Source organism: Cavia porcellus, unplaced genomic scaffold (assembly GCF_034190915.1).
Source record: "Cavia porcellus strain 051 isolate PalLab524CR breed Dunkin Hartley unplaced genomic scaffold, mCavPor4.1 scaffold_21, whole genome shotgun sequence".
NCBI classification, from domain to species: Eukaryota; Metazoa; Chordata; class Mammalia; order Rodentia; family Caviidae; genus Cavia; species Cavia porcellus.
This window is the reverse complement of record NW_026947504.1, coordinates 20,438,298-20,454,442: the sequence shown is the minus strand read 5'-3', so window position 1 is coordinate 20,454,442 and position 16,145 is coordinate 20,438,298. Positions and strand designations below refer to the sequence as shown.

At 42.2% G+C, this 16,145-nt stretch overlaps 1 protein-coding gene across 1 annotated transcript in view; it reads right to left on the bottom strand.

Moving 5' to 3' along the window:
• Fbn2 (fibrillin 2) overlaps positions 1–7,771 on the bottom strand; it is a 224,999-nt gene extending 217,228 nt beyond the window's left edge. Inside the window, 5 exon segments of the mRNA XM_063232411.1 lie at positions 1,017–1,028; positions 1,031–1,111; positions 2,162–2,260; positions 6,663–6,745; positions 7,513–7,771. Of these exon segments, the coding sequence (XP_063088481.1) occupies positions 1,017–1,028; positions 1,031–1,111; positions 2,162–2,260; positions 6,663–6,745; positions 7,513–7,766 (529 nt within the window). The 5' untranslated portion in view covers positions 7,767–7,771.
• Positions 7,772–16,145: the final 8,374 nt, after the last annotated feature.

The window sequence follows — 16,145 nt, the reverse complement described above, 5'->3', positions numbered from 1 at the left end:
ATGACCCTGAACTGTACACGTTTAATAGTTAAAATAGTGAATTTCATGTTATATATATTTTACAATTCAGAAAAAGCTAAAATTGCAACAAAAATAAAATAATGTTAACTAAAAACAAGTTAGATAGTCTTGTGCTGCTAAGATGTTTTCTCTGTGGCAAACAGGAGTCAGTAGTTCGCAGGGAAGCCTTGAACATTATCATCACACCCAAACTCTATATATAAAAGTGCAAACGAAGGCAAAAGGGCCCAACTTACTTCTTGTGATTTAACTTCTTTAATGTTATTTCCTTCTATACATAAAATTATGTGAATTCTCACACAGATCTTACAATTTGGGAAACACTAGCCCAAAGCATTTCTTGCTGATGCATCACAATCTAGGAGCTATAATCTTTACATTCTTGTTTTAAAAAAGTTGTCTGGGACAGGGTCTTGCACTGTATGCATGCTGACCTTGAACTCATTATGTAGCCCAGGTTGGTCTCAAACTCAGGGAGCTCCTCCTGCCTCAGCCTCCTGAGTGCTGGGACTATAGATACTTACCTCTATGCCCAGCATAAAGTTTCCTCTTTCATATTGACATCTCACTTTTAAAAATCATTTCATTGGAACGAACGATAATTTAGGAGATTTTTGTCTCCTGGGGTTATTTTTAAATATCCAAAAATACACAGGGACAGGAAGAGCAAGAGAGTCCCAAACCTCTCCATTTTCAGGAAAGTGTACATATTTTATACAAGTTGATTGAAAAGAAACATGGAAATGTGGTATGTGTCAAATCTGATAAAGCAATAGTAGTAATCAACAACACTAACACTCCAAAGAACAAAAATTCTAAAAGAAATATTTTATAGGCTAAAAACTAGAAATCCCCTTGTAAAGTATGTCTTACTACATACAACTATTTCTTCAAAGCATCAGAGGCTTTCTAAGACCTCAAATTGTGACTTAATATGAATACCCACGAAATCAAGTTATTTTAACAAAGTCGATTCCAAGGCAAGGATTTCTTACGTTGTCCGCAGAAGTTCCAATATATCCCTTCTGGCACTGGCAGTGGTCATCTGCACAGGTCCCACCATTCATGCATCGCACACTGCACTGCTGAACTGTGAAGAACAGTGACAAAAAAATACAAACATCAGTCACCAACGTTATAGTACCTATAAAATTATAAACTACCTTCTGATTCATAGATAAATACTACAGAAATACATATTATGACTCAGTAACCCTTATCTGTCCTTAAGGCACACATGGACATACCTTTTAGAGATGTCATTTAGTTAAAATAAAATGCATCCTCAGTGTTAAAGGAAATCACTAGCAGGGGAAGTGGTTCTGTAGTGCTGTGCAGAGCCTGGTATAAGGGGGACTTATATGCATTCATACTGCAGGGCTGAGTGCCTGCAACCAGGATAGAGCTGGCTTTGGTCTTTGTGGAACCTGCATTCCACTTCGGAGACACAAAAAATAACACAGCGGGTAGACAATACCACAGAGTAATTACAGATTGTGGAAAATGAAAAAAACTGGTGTGAAAGAGAACAGTCTAGAGTCAGAGAGAAACTCAGATATAGGAACCAGACAAGAACACTCTGACTTGACACTTGCACTGAATCTAGGATGATGAAAATCAGCCAGGTGTGGAAAGTACCAGTGAGGGACTTCAGAGCAGGCAGAACCAGCCATCAAAGGACCATAGGTTGGTAAATAGCTTCCTCTGAAGAGCTGAAGTTCTGTATGGTGGAAAACAGGCAGATGGGGAAGGCATCTTGGAAAGCCAAGGGACTCCTACGTAAATGAGTTCCCTCAAGAATAAAGAATTCTTAGGACTAAAGTAATATAATCAAAAAACCCGAACAGTACTTAGTAAAAACCCAGAAAGTTAATGCTATTAGTCACAAAGAATCACTTCAGTGGATCCTGGTTTTTCTACTGCATAGACATGTCCCAGGCAGAATTAAAGCCCTTTTCTTTCCAAAAACTATTATGCATTTGAGGCAACAAGCAGCCAAACATTATTACTCCAAAAATTACTACAGACCCCACTTTGTGAGGAAAATAGAGGTTTTATATTTTCTTTTTAAAGGACATTTAACATTTACTCAAAAGCTTAAGGAACGTGCAATACACAAAGCCACAGAAAAGAAACATACTTGATTTTGCTCCACAAGTTGGTGATATTTGGCCACTGGAACATGTACACATGTTAGGTCGGGAACAAAATCCATCTCCACAACTATTTCTACAGATTGCTGTAGAAAACACAAAAGGAAGGTGAGTAAGTAAGTACATAATAAACTACAGTTCACACAATAAGAAGGCTGTATTTTAAAAATAGCCAAAATATTAAGCTATAAAATGTTATGCAATATGTCAACTTTAGCTATGTAATGAAATTACCTATTGTAGGTATGGAAATATGTTTTGCAAGTATCCTCATGACAACATGGAAACAAGTGAAACTATTTCAAATTGTGTGGTACTAAAATCTTAACTCCCCCATCAATACAATTGCTTTTTTCATTCAAGACTGAGATTTTAAATGTGGAATTCACCAAGAATTCAGCCTTGACCTAGGGAGCTGCAAGTGTTAGGGAAATCCAGAGATCCCACCCGCCCTAACAAAAACAGCCCACTGTGTAAAGGACCCTCACAGAAGAAAGAGAATGTGAAACTGGCTGAGCCGGAGACTGTGGTCTCTAATGACTGGGCCAAACCTCAGGGGCTCTGTGCACATTCCTTCCCAGCTGGTATCTGACCTGCCCTATCATCAATCTTTGTTCCCCTCAATAATTCCTTCCGTCCTCTTCCAGCCTTTCTTCCCCCATAGTATCTTCACAACCGAACCTACCCTCACTACTCAAAAAGCTACTGAGACATTTTGATGGGGGGAGAAGCCAAGCCTCCTGCAGCCCTGACCTCCAATGAATACAAAGGTATGAGGGTCACCAGTTGGGATGTGAGACTCCCTGACGCAGCGCATACCACAGACACTCACAACCTGAAGCTGAGTGTAGTTGGGAAGCCTGTCCCAAATTTAGAGTCTGTTCATTGAGGAGCTGAAAGATTTATCTCTACACTCACAATTGAATTCCATCTGAGCACAAAGGCAGCATGCTTCAGTGCTCTATGCCTGAATCCATGAAGGTGAGGGACATCTAAGAATGCCCCAGCTGTAAATATTTACGCTAATGTGCATAGCATATCTTCTGCTAGGGAGGGATTTTACAACTTCCAAGAGATTTAACATCCCTCCAACAATATAAGGCACTACAGAAGCAAATGAACTCGGTACTTGTTTTATTTCTCCAAACTGCGTTTTTTAGATCCATATAATATAGCCAGCATCTGCTTATAAATGGAACAGTATCAATTATGCTGCAAGGATAAAATTTTAGGCAAGCATGTGGCTCCCCCAGAGAGTTGGTTAATACATCTTAAAATATACTATAGTTTTTGATCACCAATAACTGTCCAACAGCAAATCATTAAAATATTGTTTTACTTCAAAGAATTCTCTTCTCCATCAGGTGAGTAGTCTCGCTTAGGTGAAATACAGTGTTCCATCCAGATCTTAAATTCAATGAAGTGTAAGGGAGTAGAAACTAGGAACCCTCAGTGAATTACTGTCAGGACCGCAGGTATGTGCAGTGCATTTTTAACCCTGTGAGAAACAGGAATTCTTTAGTCCTTTCTCCCCACACGCTTTTCAGGCTCCAGTATGTATCACAAAAATATTTAACCAGGAGACCTAGAAATACCAGTAAGAGGAGGAGAGAGGACCTAGATACTGATTTTTCAATGGTACCAGGAACACTGGGTGGCTAAGTAAAAAGTATTCAGTACATAAATTCTAAGGTCCAGTTCTCACTCTGTCCAAGATCTGTTGCAAGACCAGCAATAATCCACAGAATCTCTGGTTCAGTTTTCTTGTTGGTAATGTAAAACAGAGTGATTAGCTGGCATGTTGCATGTTCCCTTCAGGTCTCAAATGCTATGAATGTAGGTCAATCTCATCCCACTGTATCCCCTGATCAAAATTCTGTCCCCAGTATTAATTAATTAATGCATTAATAAGCAACAGTTCTATTGTTTCATATTCTAACAAGATTATAAAACAATGAATGGAAAATTAGAAAGTCAATTACATACTTTTGCCAACAAATGATTCAAAGTTTGGAATACTCCAGTGACCTTTTCAGGTCACAAGAACAACAAAATAGAGATGAAAATACATTACATTTCTAATATGTTAAGAACTATATTTTGCTTTTAATACTTTTTTCTCATAATGAAACCTGATCAAACCAAATGGATTAAAAATCTAAAAGTTGCTCACTAAAGTAAAAATGGTTTTATTAATTGGTCTTATTCATTATTTAGATCTTATTGATTATTCTCCAAGTTCTTTTCTTCTTTTTTTGCTAAATGTTGAGATATAGGTAAACAAAAAAAGAACATCCTACAGAAGTCTGAAATTAAAATTCTTCATTTTAAGTTTATAATGGTTTTCTTTTCATTGTGTTCTCACAGATTATCTTTTGAAATGTCAAAATAATTGAATTACTGAGTTTAATGTGGTACCAAAAATTAAATGTTAGGTAAGACCCACATGATAGAATATGATGATATGATGATGCTACATTTTCCCCTTACTTTGTGCATTATTTTATACTCTCACATAAACAATTTAATCTTCTGGTAGTAGTTGTGGGGTTGAGACACATTCTCACTATTTAGGTTAGGCTGACCTTGAACTCACTTGTAACTGGGGCTAAACTTGAATTTGTGATAATATTCTAGTGCCGGGATTACAGGCGTGTACCATAACACCAGGGTTAATAATTTGCTTTTTAATGTGCTAATAATAAAAATTTTGCAGATATCTCTTGACACAAATTTAAATATTTCTTGGAGATACAAGATCATTTTAAGATTCAAAATTGTAGACTCCTGATACATGTAAATTTCAATATATCTCATAAGCACCCAAATACTTCAACTAGCAGAAATTAAGCTACAATTGTCGCTTACCATTAGGTTTTCAGATCTTCTAAACTAGTAAAGGACACAACTGCTACTCCGTGACCAAAAGTATTTAAAACTGACACTCAACAAGCCATACATGTATTTCTACTGCAAATATTCTAGAAGGCTTTGCTCTCTGGAATTCTCATTTCACACTGATCCAACAAACCCTGACTTTACAGATTTTCAACACATACCATAAACCTATCCCTTCTCCTCGGCTGCTCTCCAACTCAATAACGGCAGTCACATTCATTACATTGAGTGAGTCAGACTTTCCGCCCTGCCCAAGTCACTCCTGGCCAGTGTGGCAGGTGTGCAGTGAGTGACGTTGGTTGTTTTAGAATTCTAGGAAACCATGGCAATGGAAAGCGGCCACAGTGATGTCCTACTGGCTTGAAAAAAGCAAATGCACCTACTTTAAATGCCTCACATAGGACTGCCCTGGAGGAACAAGAAAGCCACACCCTCTCTCTCTTTTTTTAAAGAGCAAAGGCTTACGATAGCACATATTATTTAAAACACTTATGAAGTGCTTTAAAGAACACAGTTGCTTTGCCTGTTTTTGCCTCATGACTAGAGATTTTTGAGATTGAGGGTAGAAAAAAACAGGAAGAAACTAATCTGAACAATACTTGAGATTGCATTTCACAATGAAGTTCTGTTTTGAATCCACAAACCCAATAAATATAGAGCTAGAGATGCCACTACATCTGTATTATCCATTGGCTAGCGTGTCTAGACCCTTTTCTCCATTCACAATGGCAAAATTACCTTTTCCCTGGAGAAGACTGAGGTCAATCTAATGTCATGACTGGCTCCAAAAGAACACATTTCTAATATACCTGGCTCTATTCAGCACTGGTCAAATGAAATGAGACATGGCAGACGCCTTGACTATACCACTGGTAACTAAATGAGCTCTCCAGTTAGAGCTTGGATACATGAATACACTTTGGAAATGGAACAAAACAACTGACACTTCTATGATTAAATACACAGAAGTTTTCAAGTTACAAGATTCTTGCTCTGGAAATCTGTGCACTAGGAGTGCTAGAAATTCTAAATTTAAATGTCTTTCCCCCTCCCTTCCCCAAAAGGTCATGCCACTCAATAGACTTCTCTTTTAAGAATTTTGTTAACCTGAGTCAACTGAAACTCTCTGGGAATGCTCCTTCTGTGATGTGGCTGTGGAGATGAAGGCAGAGATATTGTGGTTTTGTAGAAGGGCCTAAAAAAGCTTGCTCTTCCTAAGGCCCAAGCTTGGGCAGATTCCAAAGCCAGATAATTTACATAATAACACTGTGGGTTTATCTGGACTTTTGGGGGGGGAGTGGTGTTGAGTTATCTAGGGAATTGCCCTCCCCTTTTAATTTATACTGAGACAAAAAGATATGACTTCGAAGCATCTTTAAAACTTTTATCACTATCACTGCTCTTCTATGGATCCTGAGCTGAAAAGGCTGTTTTTTTTCTCTAGTATTCAATCAGGGCTGGAACCAGATCATCACTGCCCTGAGGGCAATGCATACTAAAAGCAATTCTTGGTCCAAAAACTGAAGCAAGGTCAGCCCCAGCCAGTGCTAAGGATGCTGCCCCAAACTGTGAGCCCAGCCAAGCACTCACGGACAATGCACTGGTTTCCTCCCGGGAGCGTCTTCCAGCCAGGACAGCAATAGGAGTGAAACCTGGAGCCGCACACATTGGGCCTGCAAGGGACAAGCAGGTCACACACTTGTAGCAGTGAATTCAGAAACCCAGAAGGGGTTCTCATAAGCAAACCCCGAACAAGTAGATTTCCACACAACACACAAATCAAAACTACACTTCAAATCCTTGGGGTTTGGAGGATGGAAGTAAACGCCTTTTCATCTTGCTTGCCATTTTCAAGGGCGACAGGAGACATGGAAACATATAATTTGCTACTATTCTGGCCTCCGGATGCAGAGAACAAAGGGAACACTCCACTGTAAAACTCCTTGCCCTTACTCCCAAATCCATCTCTCCTTGATCAAGTGTTACTTGGGCCCCGACGTGTCAAGTAGTGCACTCGGAAAGGTGTAGCGCTCAGGTCGTGGAGCAGCCAGTGAGTTGGAAACCCCCCTGCCCCCGCACACGTCCTCAAACAAAAGGCTCTGGAGGGGCGCCCCCGACGGTGGGGAGCAGGCAGACTCCAGCGCCCGGCTCACGGCGCACCAAGCCCGCCATCTACCCGCACTCGGAACCTGTTCCAGGGCCTCAGGCTTTGCGATCCCAACCCAGGGGGCTCTTGCCCCTTCCCCAAGGAAGGCTCTCTAGAGGCTGAACGCAGAGTCGGGTCCGAGGTGGGGGGCGCCCCTGGGGGTCTTCTAGTCTCCTAGAGAAGCCATACGCCGCTAGCCACCCGAAAAAGGGTCGAGCACTGGGTGAGATGGAAAGCGCCCCAGCCAAGGCTGGCTTCTCCTCACCAGCCACCCCGGCGCGGCAGCCCACCTACCCTCGGAGTACGTCCTGCTGTCCTCGCCTGCGAACGCGGCTGGCCGCTGCGGCGCCCTCCTCCCGGTACTCGGGCGCCACGAACCCGCCTTCGGAGCCCGCTGCTGCGGGCCGGACCTGGGGCAGCGGCGGCTGGGGCCGGGGAGGCTTGGACTGCTGAGGCTGGGGCTGGCCGGCTGTGCCCTGTACCCAGAGCGCCACGCAGCCCAGCCACACGAAGTAGGGCTGGAGACACGGCCGCCGCCGTCTGCCCATCGCCGGCGCTGAGCGCGCGCGGACCAAGGCCCGCGGAGGGGGAGCTACCGAAGGCACACTCCGCGCGGCCCGACCAAAGTTGGGGTCCAGCGATCACCGCGTCGGCCGCCCGACCTCCCGCAGGCTCTTGCGCCCGGCTCTAGCGGGGTCCGAAGCGGAGCGGCTGCGGGGCGCGGGGCGCGGGCTCCGGCTCACGGGCTGGCGAGGCGGCCGGCAGCCCCGCGCGGTCCACGTTGCATCCCCCGGGCCACGGCCCCCAGCGACTCCGGCACGGCCAGCGGGTGGGGGCGGGAAATTACAAAAGCAACCCGAGCGGCCGCGGCGTAAAGTTACAAAGAAAGCGGACCTCACAAGAAAAAAGGGCCTGCGCGCCACGGCTTAGCGGGTCCCCGTGCGCCCCGGCACGGGTCCTGGAAAGCCGCGCCAGTCCCCAGAAAGAAGCGGGCGAGTCGACGAAAGTCGGCCCCCAGAAGGAGAGGGAGTCCCGCGGGGACGGCGGCGTGGGGAGCCCAGCGGGGGTGCGCGGCGCCGGGGCGAGCGGGACGGCAGCGCGGGCGGAGGCGCACTCGGGAGGACGCGGCGGCAGGCGCGGCGCGGGTTTTAGGGGCCGATGGGGCGCGGGGCCGGGGCCGGGGCGCGGGGCGGGACGGCGGGCGCGGCTGTCAGTGGGGGCCGCGGAGCAGCGTCCACACGTGGAGCGCAGCCCCGACCGAGGGGCCGGCGGCGCGGGGTGGGCGGGGCCAGACGGGGGCGCGGGGCGGGCGTGGAAGGCGTGGAGCGCGGGCTGGGGAGGGGGCGGGGCCGGGAAGGGGGAGGGCGCCCCGTAGGAGGGGACCGCGGCCGGGGAGCATGGGGCGAGCGTGCGGGAGAGCCGAGGCTGGAAGGATTGGGGTGAGGGCTGGCGAGCCCGGGTGCGAGAGGAAATGAGCGGGGGTGGGGAGGCGGCGGCGCGGAAAGGCGCGGGGCCGGGAGGGGTCGGGCTGGCCGGGGGCGCGGCGACTGCGCTTCCCGTGCCTCACCCGCCGCTCGCTGTTTGACTGCCTGAGCGCGGCGAGCCGGCGGCCGCCCCCTTCGGAGCCTCGCCTGCGGGAACGAGGCTGTGGGGGCTGCGTCTCGGGCGCCGCTGGCTCCCTAGCTGGCCAGTCCTGAGGACGGAGGCGGCCGAATCGAGCACCACAGCTGGTTCTCCTGCGGAGTGGGCGATCGGGACCCCGGCCCTGGATGGAGCCGGCGGTAGAGACTTGCGGGTAGACTGACTGCAGCCTCGTCCAGCTAGGCGCGGCCTCTTTGGCTCTGCTACCGTCACCGCTCCATGGGGCAGGGCGTCAGTCCTGCGGGACCCCGAAGGGCTTCCCCTGGCACCGGCGGGAGACCTGGGCGGCGCCGGGTCCTGGGCATTGAGAGCTGCCCTCGGCATTTGCGTCCTGAGAAGGGTCAGCCACCCTAAGTTTTATTGATGCAGGTGGAGGATGGGCGGCAGGATGGATAAATGGAGTTGGGGCCAAGTTCCTGGCTTGGACCCTTTCTGATCATTGATTAAACCCTGGCAGTTGGTGCAGCCTTCTGGACCCTACCAGAACCCTCCAGGCTCTAGGATTTAGGAGAACTGTGTCTGGTTCTGTGCATGCAATGTTTTGTTTTTCCTAGCCCACACTGCTAAGATGCGCTATTTGACAGCCAAAGATTTTCAAGCATTGGCACAACAGCTTCCTTTATTTACCTAATGTAGTCAGCAAAGACTCTTAAGGAAGTGACCCTTCTTACAGTATTCTTATAAAGCATTAAGAAAAGTAGGAGCTACATGATTTGTGTCAGGCACCAGTCTGTTAAAATCCAATAAAATTAGAGCCTTGGAGATTTTTCCGGAGTATTTGCTTCAAATTCATACAATCATTCGACTAAAATAGCTAAATGAAATAACAATCCCCTGAGTAAATGAGTTTTGTTCCTACACTATAAAACAATCTGTCCATGATTTTGCATTTAATACTTCAATGACTTCATGGATCCCTCTTGCCTACCATAGCAAATCCACGTGTTCTAAAATATCATATGCCTTTACCCTTGGAAAAATGGCGTTAGCTTAAATTATCCATTTAACTATGGTTGCAAAGTAAAAGAAAACAACATTCAGTCTTCTAAAGAGCTGGTTGAATGTGATTTAATCTGTCCTGTGAAACACTACGCAACTGTAAAAAATGAGAATCTATGTGCTTCCCTGGAGAATCTTTAGCATACACAGTTAAAAGCAAAGTTCTGACAGGACAGACAGTGCATTGAGGCAAAAAGTAAAGTAAAGGCTTCCTGGGCAAAGGAAAAAAGAATAATTGTTTCAGGGTTCAGAGTTTCCTGTTTAGAATGATGGAAAAAGTTGTGGACATGCGTCATAGTGATTTTGCACAGTACTGTAAATGTACTTACTACTAAAAACTGTACACTTACTTATAACAGTAAATTTTATGTGTATTTTCCCAATGTTTCTTAAATGTAGAATTTAAAACAATGTATGCTTCCTTTTGGGTTAGCATGTATGTGTATGTCTATATTCTGAATTTCTTAAAGTAGAAGTCTAAAGAAAATCCATTAAAATGATTAATATGTAGGGAAAGGAGAGAATATGGGAGAAGAGACCATAATGAAAGGTAGAAATTTTAAATATGCCTGGTTTAATACTTCAGGCTTTGAAACTATATTTTTTTAAAGAACAGTACTAATATTGAGAAAATAAGTGAATGTATCACATTGATAGTATAGCAGAGCAGTTACTGACAATTACTCAAAATGATAAGCACAATATTTGAACCATGCGTATCTAGGGAGCTATAACTAAAGAACGGAAAAATCACAAATTTGAACTTGTATCAATGATAGTAATACGCAAGAGGAGAAAGAAAAGGCAAATATGAAACTATGTTAATGTCACTAGAATAATTTCAGCATAAAAATCTATATAGAACAAGTAAAAAGTTTGCAAAATAAAATGACAGTAAAATTTTGACTTTCAATAACAAAGGGAGGATAATGTCCCACTTCTAGCGACTGCAAAGACAAAAGTACTGACAACTTAGCAGCAATAAAACACCATTGGGGTCAAACTGTGGCTCCTAAATGCCATTTGCTGACAAAAGAGGTTAGGGCTCCTTGGGTGAGTGGCAGGACTTATTTAAGGTGTGTCTGAGCTGTCTTATCATGCCTGAAAGTAAGTAAATTATGGGATTGTTACCGCTATCTCAAAAGGAAATCAGAGCTAGTTTAAAAGGGATGCCTTGGCTTAGTAGTGAGAAAACTTGGCATCAAAAGGAGTAAAGATTGTAAAGGATTGAAGTACCTCATCATATGTGAAGATATTCCAGAGTCAAATGATACTCAAGCAGTTGATCACTTTTGGAAGCACAGTTCATTATCTTAAAAACACTGACAAATGAGATAATAAATATTCTGACTTCACTGAGAAGACTCACAAAATGTGCTTCTTTTGAAAAAAAAATAGTCATAAATTACAAAAGAAAACAGTTATGCAACCCCTCCAGAAATAACGGATCCAGGCAATAGTTACCAGTGATTACGATGGCAGCTATAAGCATTAGCTCACAGGTTCCCAACTAGTGGCTGTTTTCTCCCTGATAACCATTTGCCTATATCCGGAAACACTAAGTGCTACAACAAGATAGTGTAGAGTAGGGGTGAGAGTTCAGGAATTCCACCAAACATTCTAAAATACAGAGCATGGTCTCATTCCTGTGAACACTGCCTTTATCAACTTCAGTATCAGTTCCAAAATGGCAAATTTTTGATAAGCCTTGCATTATGAGAAAGATCACTGGGAGAGTTTTCTTTTTTAAAAAGCAAAACAGAAAATAGAAATGATACAGAATTTCAAAAACAAAAAAAGTAGGAAATTAATATATTGCATATTGTTACCTTAGAAGTAGTTGTTCAGGTTATAAAATCTAGGCCAAAAATTGATCAAACAATGATAGCACAAACTGTTGTTTTTGGTGAACTGATGGAGATTAGCAGTATAGTTACGTAGTGTATGTATACATGCATACATTTACATATGTTTACCAACATGCATATAATCTTCCTTTCCTCCTTTTCTCCTTTCCCCTATCCTAGTTGTTCTGTCCTTTTGAGCACTTTGTTTCCCTTTCATTATTATAATATCTATTATATATTTTGGATATTATTACTTGATGAGATTTTTATACTAGGAAGACTGATATTTATAAATATTTATAAATGTGAGTTTGATTTACTTCACTTAAGAGTATGGTCTCAAGTTTCATTTACCTATAAAAGCCTCAAGATTATCCTTTTTTATAGCTGAGTAATATTCTATTGTATAAAAATACCACATATTTTTTATCCATTCTGCGGATGATAGGCATTTTGGTTGTTTCCAAGGTTTAGCTATTACAAATTATGCTGCTGTAAGCATGGGTGCATATATATCACTAACAAAGGATGTAAAAGATCTATATGTTGAAAACTGTAGTACTCTTAAAAAAGAGATTAAAGAGGATATCAAAAAATGGAAAGATATCCCTTATTCTTGGTTAGGACATTTTCAATTTTTCTAGGAAAATACCCAGAAGGAGAAGAGCTGGATTAAATGGAATCCTAGTTTTTTGAGGAATCTCCACACTGCTTTCCAGTGGTTGTACCAGTCTACACTCCCATCAGCAGTGTAGAAATGTTCCTTTTTCCCCACAGCCTCTCCAGCATTTGGTATCAGGTGATTTCATGATGGATGGCAACCATTTCTTTCTGGAGTGAGATAGAATCTCAATATTGTTTTAATTTGCATTTCTTGAATGACCAGAGATGTTGAGCGTGTCTTCTTGTATTTATTTGCTATTTGTATTTCTTCATCTGAAGTAAATGTTCATTTCAGATGCCCATTTTTGGATTAGGTTTTTGAATTTGGGGGGCCTGATGTTTTTCAGTTATTTAGATGTCCTAGACATAAGTCTTTGTCTGAGGGACAGCTGGCTAAAATTCTTTCCCATTCTGTGGGTTTGCTTTTCACTCTGTTAGTGATTTCTTTTGAAATACAAAATCTTTTTAATAAGAAGTGATCCTAGTTGTTGATTCTTTGAAGTACTTCCCATTAAGTTTGCATTTTATCCATAAACTCTTTGCCTACCCCTATGTCTTCAAGATTTCTACCTACCCTGTCTTCCAATAGATTTAGTGTTTCTGTTTTAATATTTAGATCTTTGATTCATTTTGACTTTAGTTTAGTGCATGGTGATAGGCATGGGTCTGGTTTCAGTCTTCAGTAAGTGGAAAACCAATTTTTCCAGCACCATTTATTAAAGAGGCTATCTTTCTCCAGTGAATATGTTTGGCCCCTTTCTTAAAGATAAAAGTGGCTAAGTGTCTTTGTAGTTGTTTCTGCATTTTCTAAGTTGTTGTTAGAGTACAGGAATGCTATTGATTTTTGAATGTTGACTTTGTATCCAGCTACACTCTTAAATTTGCTTATTAAGTCTAGTAGTCTTTTTTGTTTGTTTGTTTTTTGTCTTTCTTGGTACCAGGGATCGAACTCACGACTGCCTGCTTGCAAGGCAGGTGCTTATGCCGCTGAGCTAAATCCCCAGCCCCTGGTCTAGTAGTCTTTTGATAGAGTTTTTGGGATCTTATATGTACAGTATCATGTCATGGCATGGTGATGGTGAACAGTCTTGTCCACTATCTTGTTCCTGATTTTAGAGTGATCTTTGAGGTTTTGTCCATTTAGTATAATATTGGCTACTGGTTTGTCATAGATGGCTTTTGTCAGACTGAGGTAAATAGCATCTATTCCAAGTTTCTGTAGGGTTTTTATTATGAACAAATGTCAGTTTTATCAAAAGCTTTTTCTGCATCTATTGAGATGGTCATGTGATTTTTGTCATTGGCTCTGTTGATGTGGTGTATTACATTTATTGATTTGCATGTGTTAAGTCATCCCTGCATTCCTGGGATAAATCCCACTTGGTCATGATGGATAATCTTCTTGATGATTTGTTGCATTCTATTTGCCAGTATTTTATTGAGAATTTTTGCATCTATATTGTTTTGGTTACTTTTCTCATTGCTTAGACAAAATACCTGATGCCTAAAATTAGAAAAGAAAAGGTTTATCTCTTACAGTTCTTGGAGATTTCAATTCATACTCAACTTGCTACAAGGCAGTGTGGCGTGGCTGAGGGGCAGCCATTCATGGCCACCGCAAAACAACAAGGTGCAGAGGGGCAAGAGTCAGAAGCCAGGTATCCTTCTTGCCCTTACACTGTACCCGGCTCCACCCCTGGGTGAGTGTAGCACTCACAACCCAATCCCAGTGCCAGATAATAAACCAATCACAAACGCTAGAAGGCAAATATTTTCATCACTGATTTGCTTTGTTCTGATTAATGATATTGCTCTATTCAATATTCTGTTCTTAATCTATCATGCCTACTTTGAAAACCTTTACTCAGATAGGGTGGAAACACAGAGGAAATGGACACATTTCTAGAAATGTATGAATTACCAAAGCTGAATGCAGCTGAGAAAAATGTGTATTCTGATGTGGTTGGGTGGAACACTGTAAACATCTAGTAAATCCATTTGTTCACAGGTTTGATTCAGTTCTTTTATTTCTTTGCCCACTTTTTGTATAGTTGATCTATGTCTTTGTGACAATGGAGTACTAAACACCCCTGTTATAATTGTGTTATTGCATATTTGTTTTTTAAAAAAGTATTTATTTACAAAGGTAGTAAAATACAATAGAACAAGACGGAACAAAGCCAATTGAGACCGTGTAATGAAATTGGTACAGAACTTCACAGCAGGTGAACAGTATATTAGGATAACAGTAATAGGTACCACAGTATATCTCATTATCTTCACAGTAGTTGTTCTTTCAATCAGGTATAGCAAAATCAAACAAAATACAGAATATTATAGAACTGATAATGTCTATTACAGAACTTATCAAACAGAATATTGAATAGAGCAATATCGTTAATCAGAACAAAGCAAAACAGTGATGAAAATATTTGCCTTCAAAGAGATGGCAGAAGGAAATCCCCCCTTACTTGCTATATCACATATGGTCAGCCTCCCAAGAGATGCTCAGATCTCTGGCTCCCATTTGCTAATGGCAGGGGGCATGGGATGTTTGATTCTCAGCCCGCGTGCAGGTAGGCTCACAGCCGATTACCAGGGAGCTGAGCTGGCTGCTTGGTTTCCCAGCGTACTAAGTTCCAACATGGCGCGTATCTCAGGAGACGCTGGTGGTTCTCGCACTGGGGCAGCCGCAGCTTGCCAGGCCACAGCCGCTTACCAGGGAGGTGAGCTGGTTGCTTCCATATTTGGTTTTTCAGGTCCATTAGTATTTGTCTCATATAGCTGGGTGCTCCTGTATTTGGTGCACATATATTTATAATTTTTAACTTTTCCTCTTGAATTTTTCCACTAACGAGTATGTAGTGACCTTCTTTATCTCTTTTCATCATTTCATCTCTTTTCATCATTTAAGTTTACAGTGTCTGCAAACAGAATAGCAACCCCTGATTTTTTTCTGGGTTCCTATTTCATGGAATATTGTTTTCTATCCTTTGACTTTTGATCTGTGAGTTTTCTTTTGAGTCAGATGTGTTTCTTGTATACAATATATTGTGGGATCCTGTTTCTTGATCCGTTCTGTAAACCTATTTCTTTTGATAGGTGAATTGAGGCCGTTTACATTGATGGATATAACTGATATGTACTAACTTAACTTTGTCATTTTATTTGTCTGATGTTTGTTTCCTGCTTTTCCCCTGTTAAATTGCTTGCCCTGTCTGGTGGTTTCTTTCTGTTGTTGTTCTGGGAATTGTAGTCATTTTTATCTCCACCTAGCATGTCTTTCAATACTCTTTCTAGTGTTGGTTTGGTGGACGTGAACATCTTCAGTTGTTCTTTTCATGGAAGTGTTTTATTTCTTCATTAATTTTCTAAGAAAATTTTGCAAGGCACATTGATCTGGCTTGAAAGTTGTTTTTTTTTCAGGGCTTGAAACATTTCTCTCCAAGCTCATCGACTTAAGGGTTTGTGCTGAGAAGTCTGCCATGATGCTAATAGGCTTTCCTTGATAGCTGAGCTGTCCTTTTCTCTAACAGCTTTTAGTATTCTGTTTTTATGCTGAATTTCTGGGATCTTAATTATATGTCTAGGTGAAGACTTATTTTTTGATTATGACTATTTGGCATTCTATATGCTTCACTTTTCTGTTTATCTAATTCTTTTCCCATATTTGAAACATTATCTGCTGTTACTTCTGAATAGTTTAATCCTGCATTGACTCCTGCATGTTCATTGATACCTATTAGTGTTATATTGTTTCTCTTTGCATCATCATAA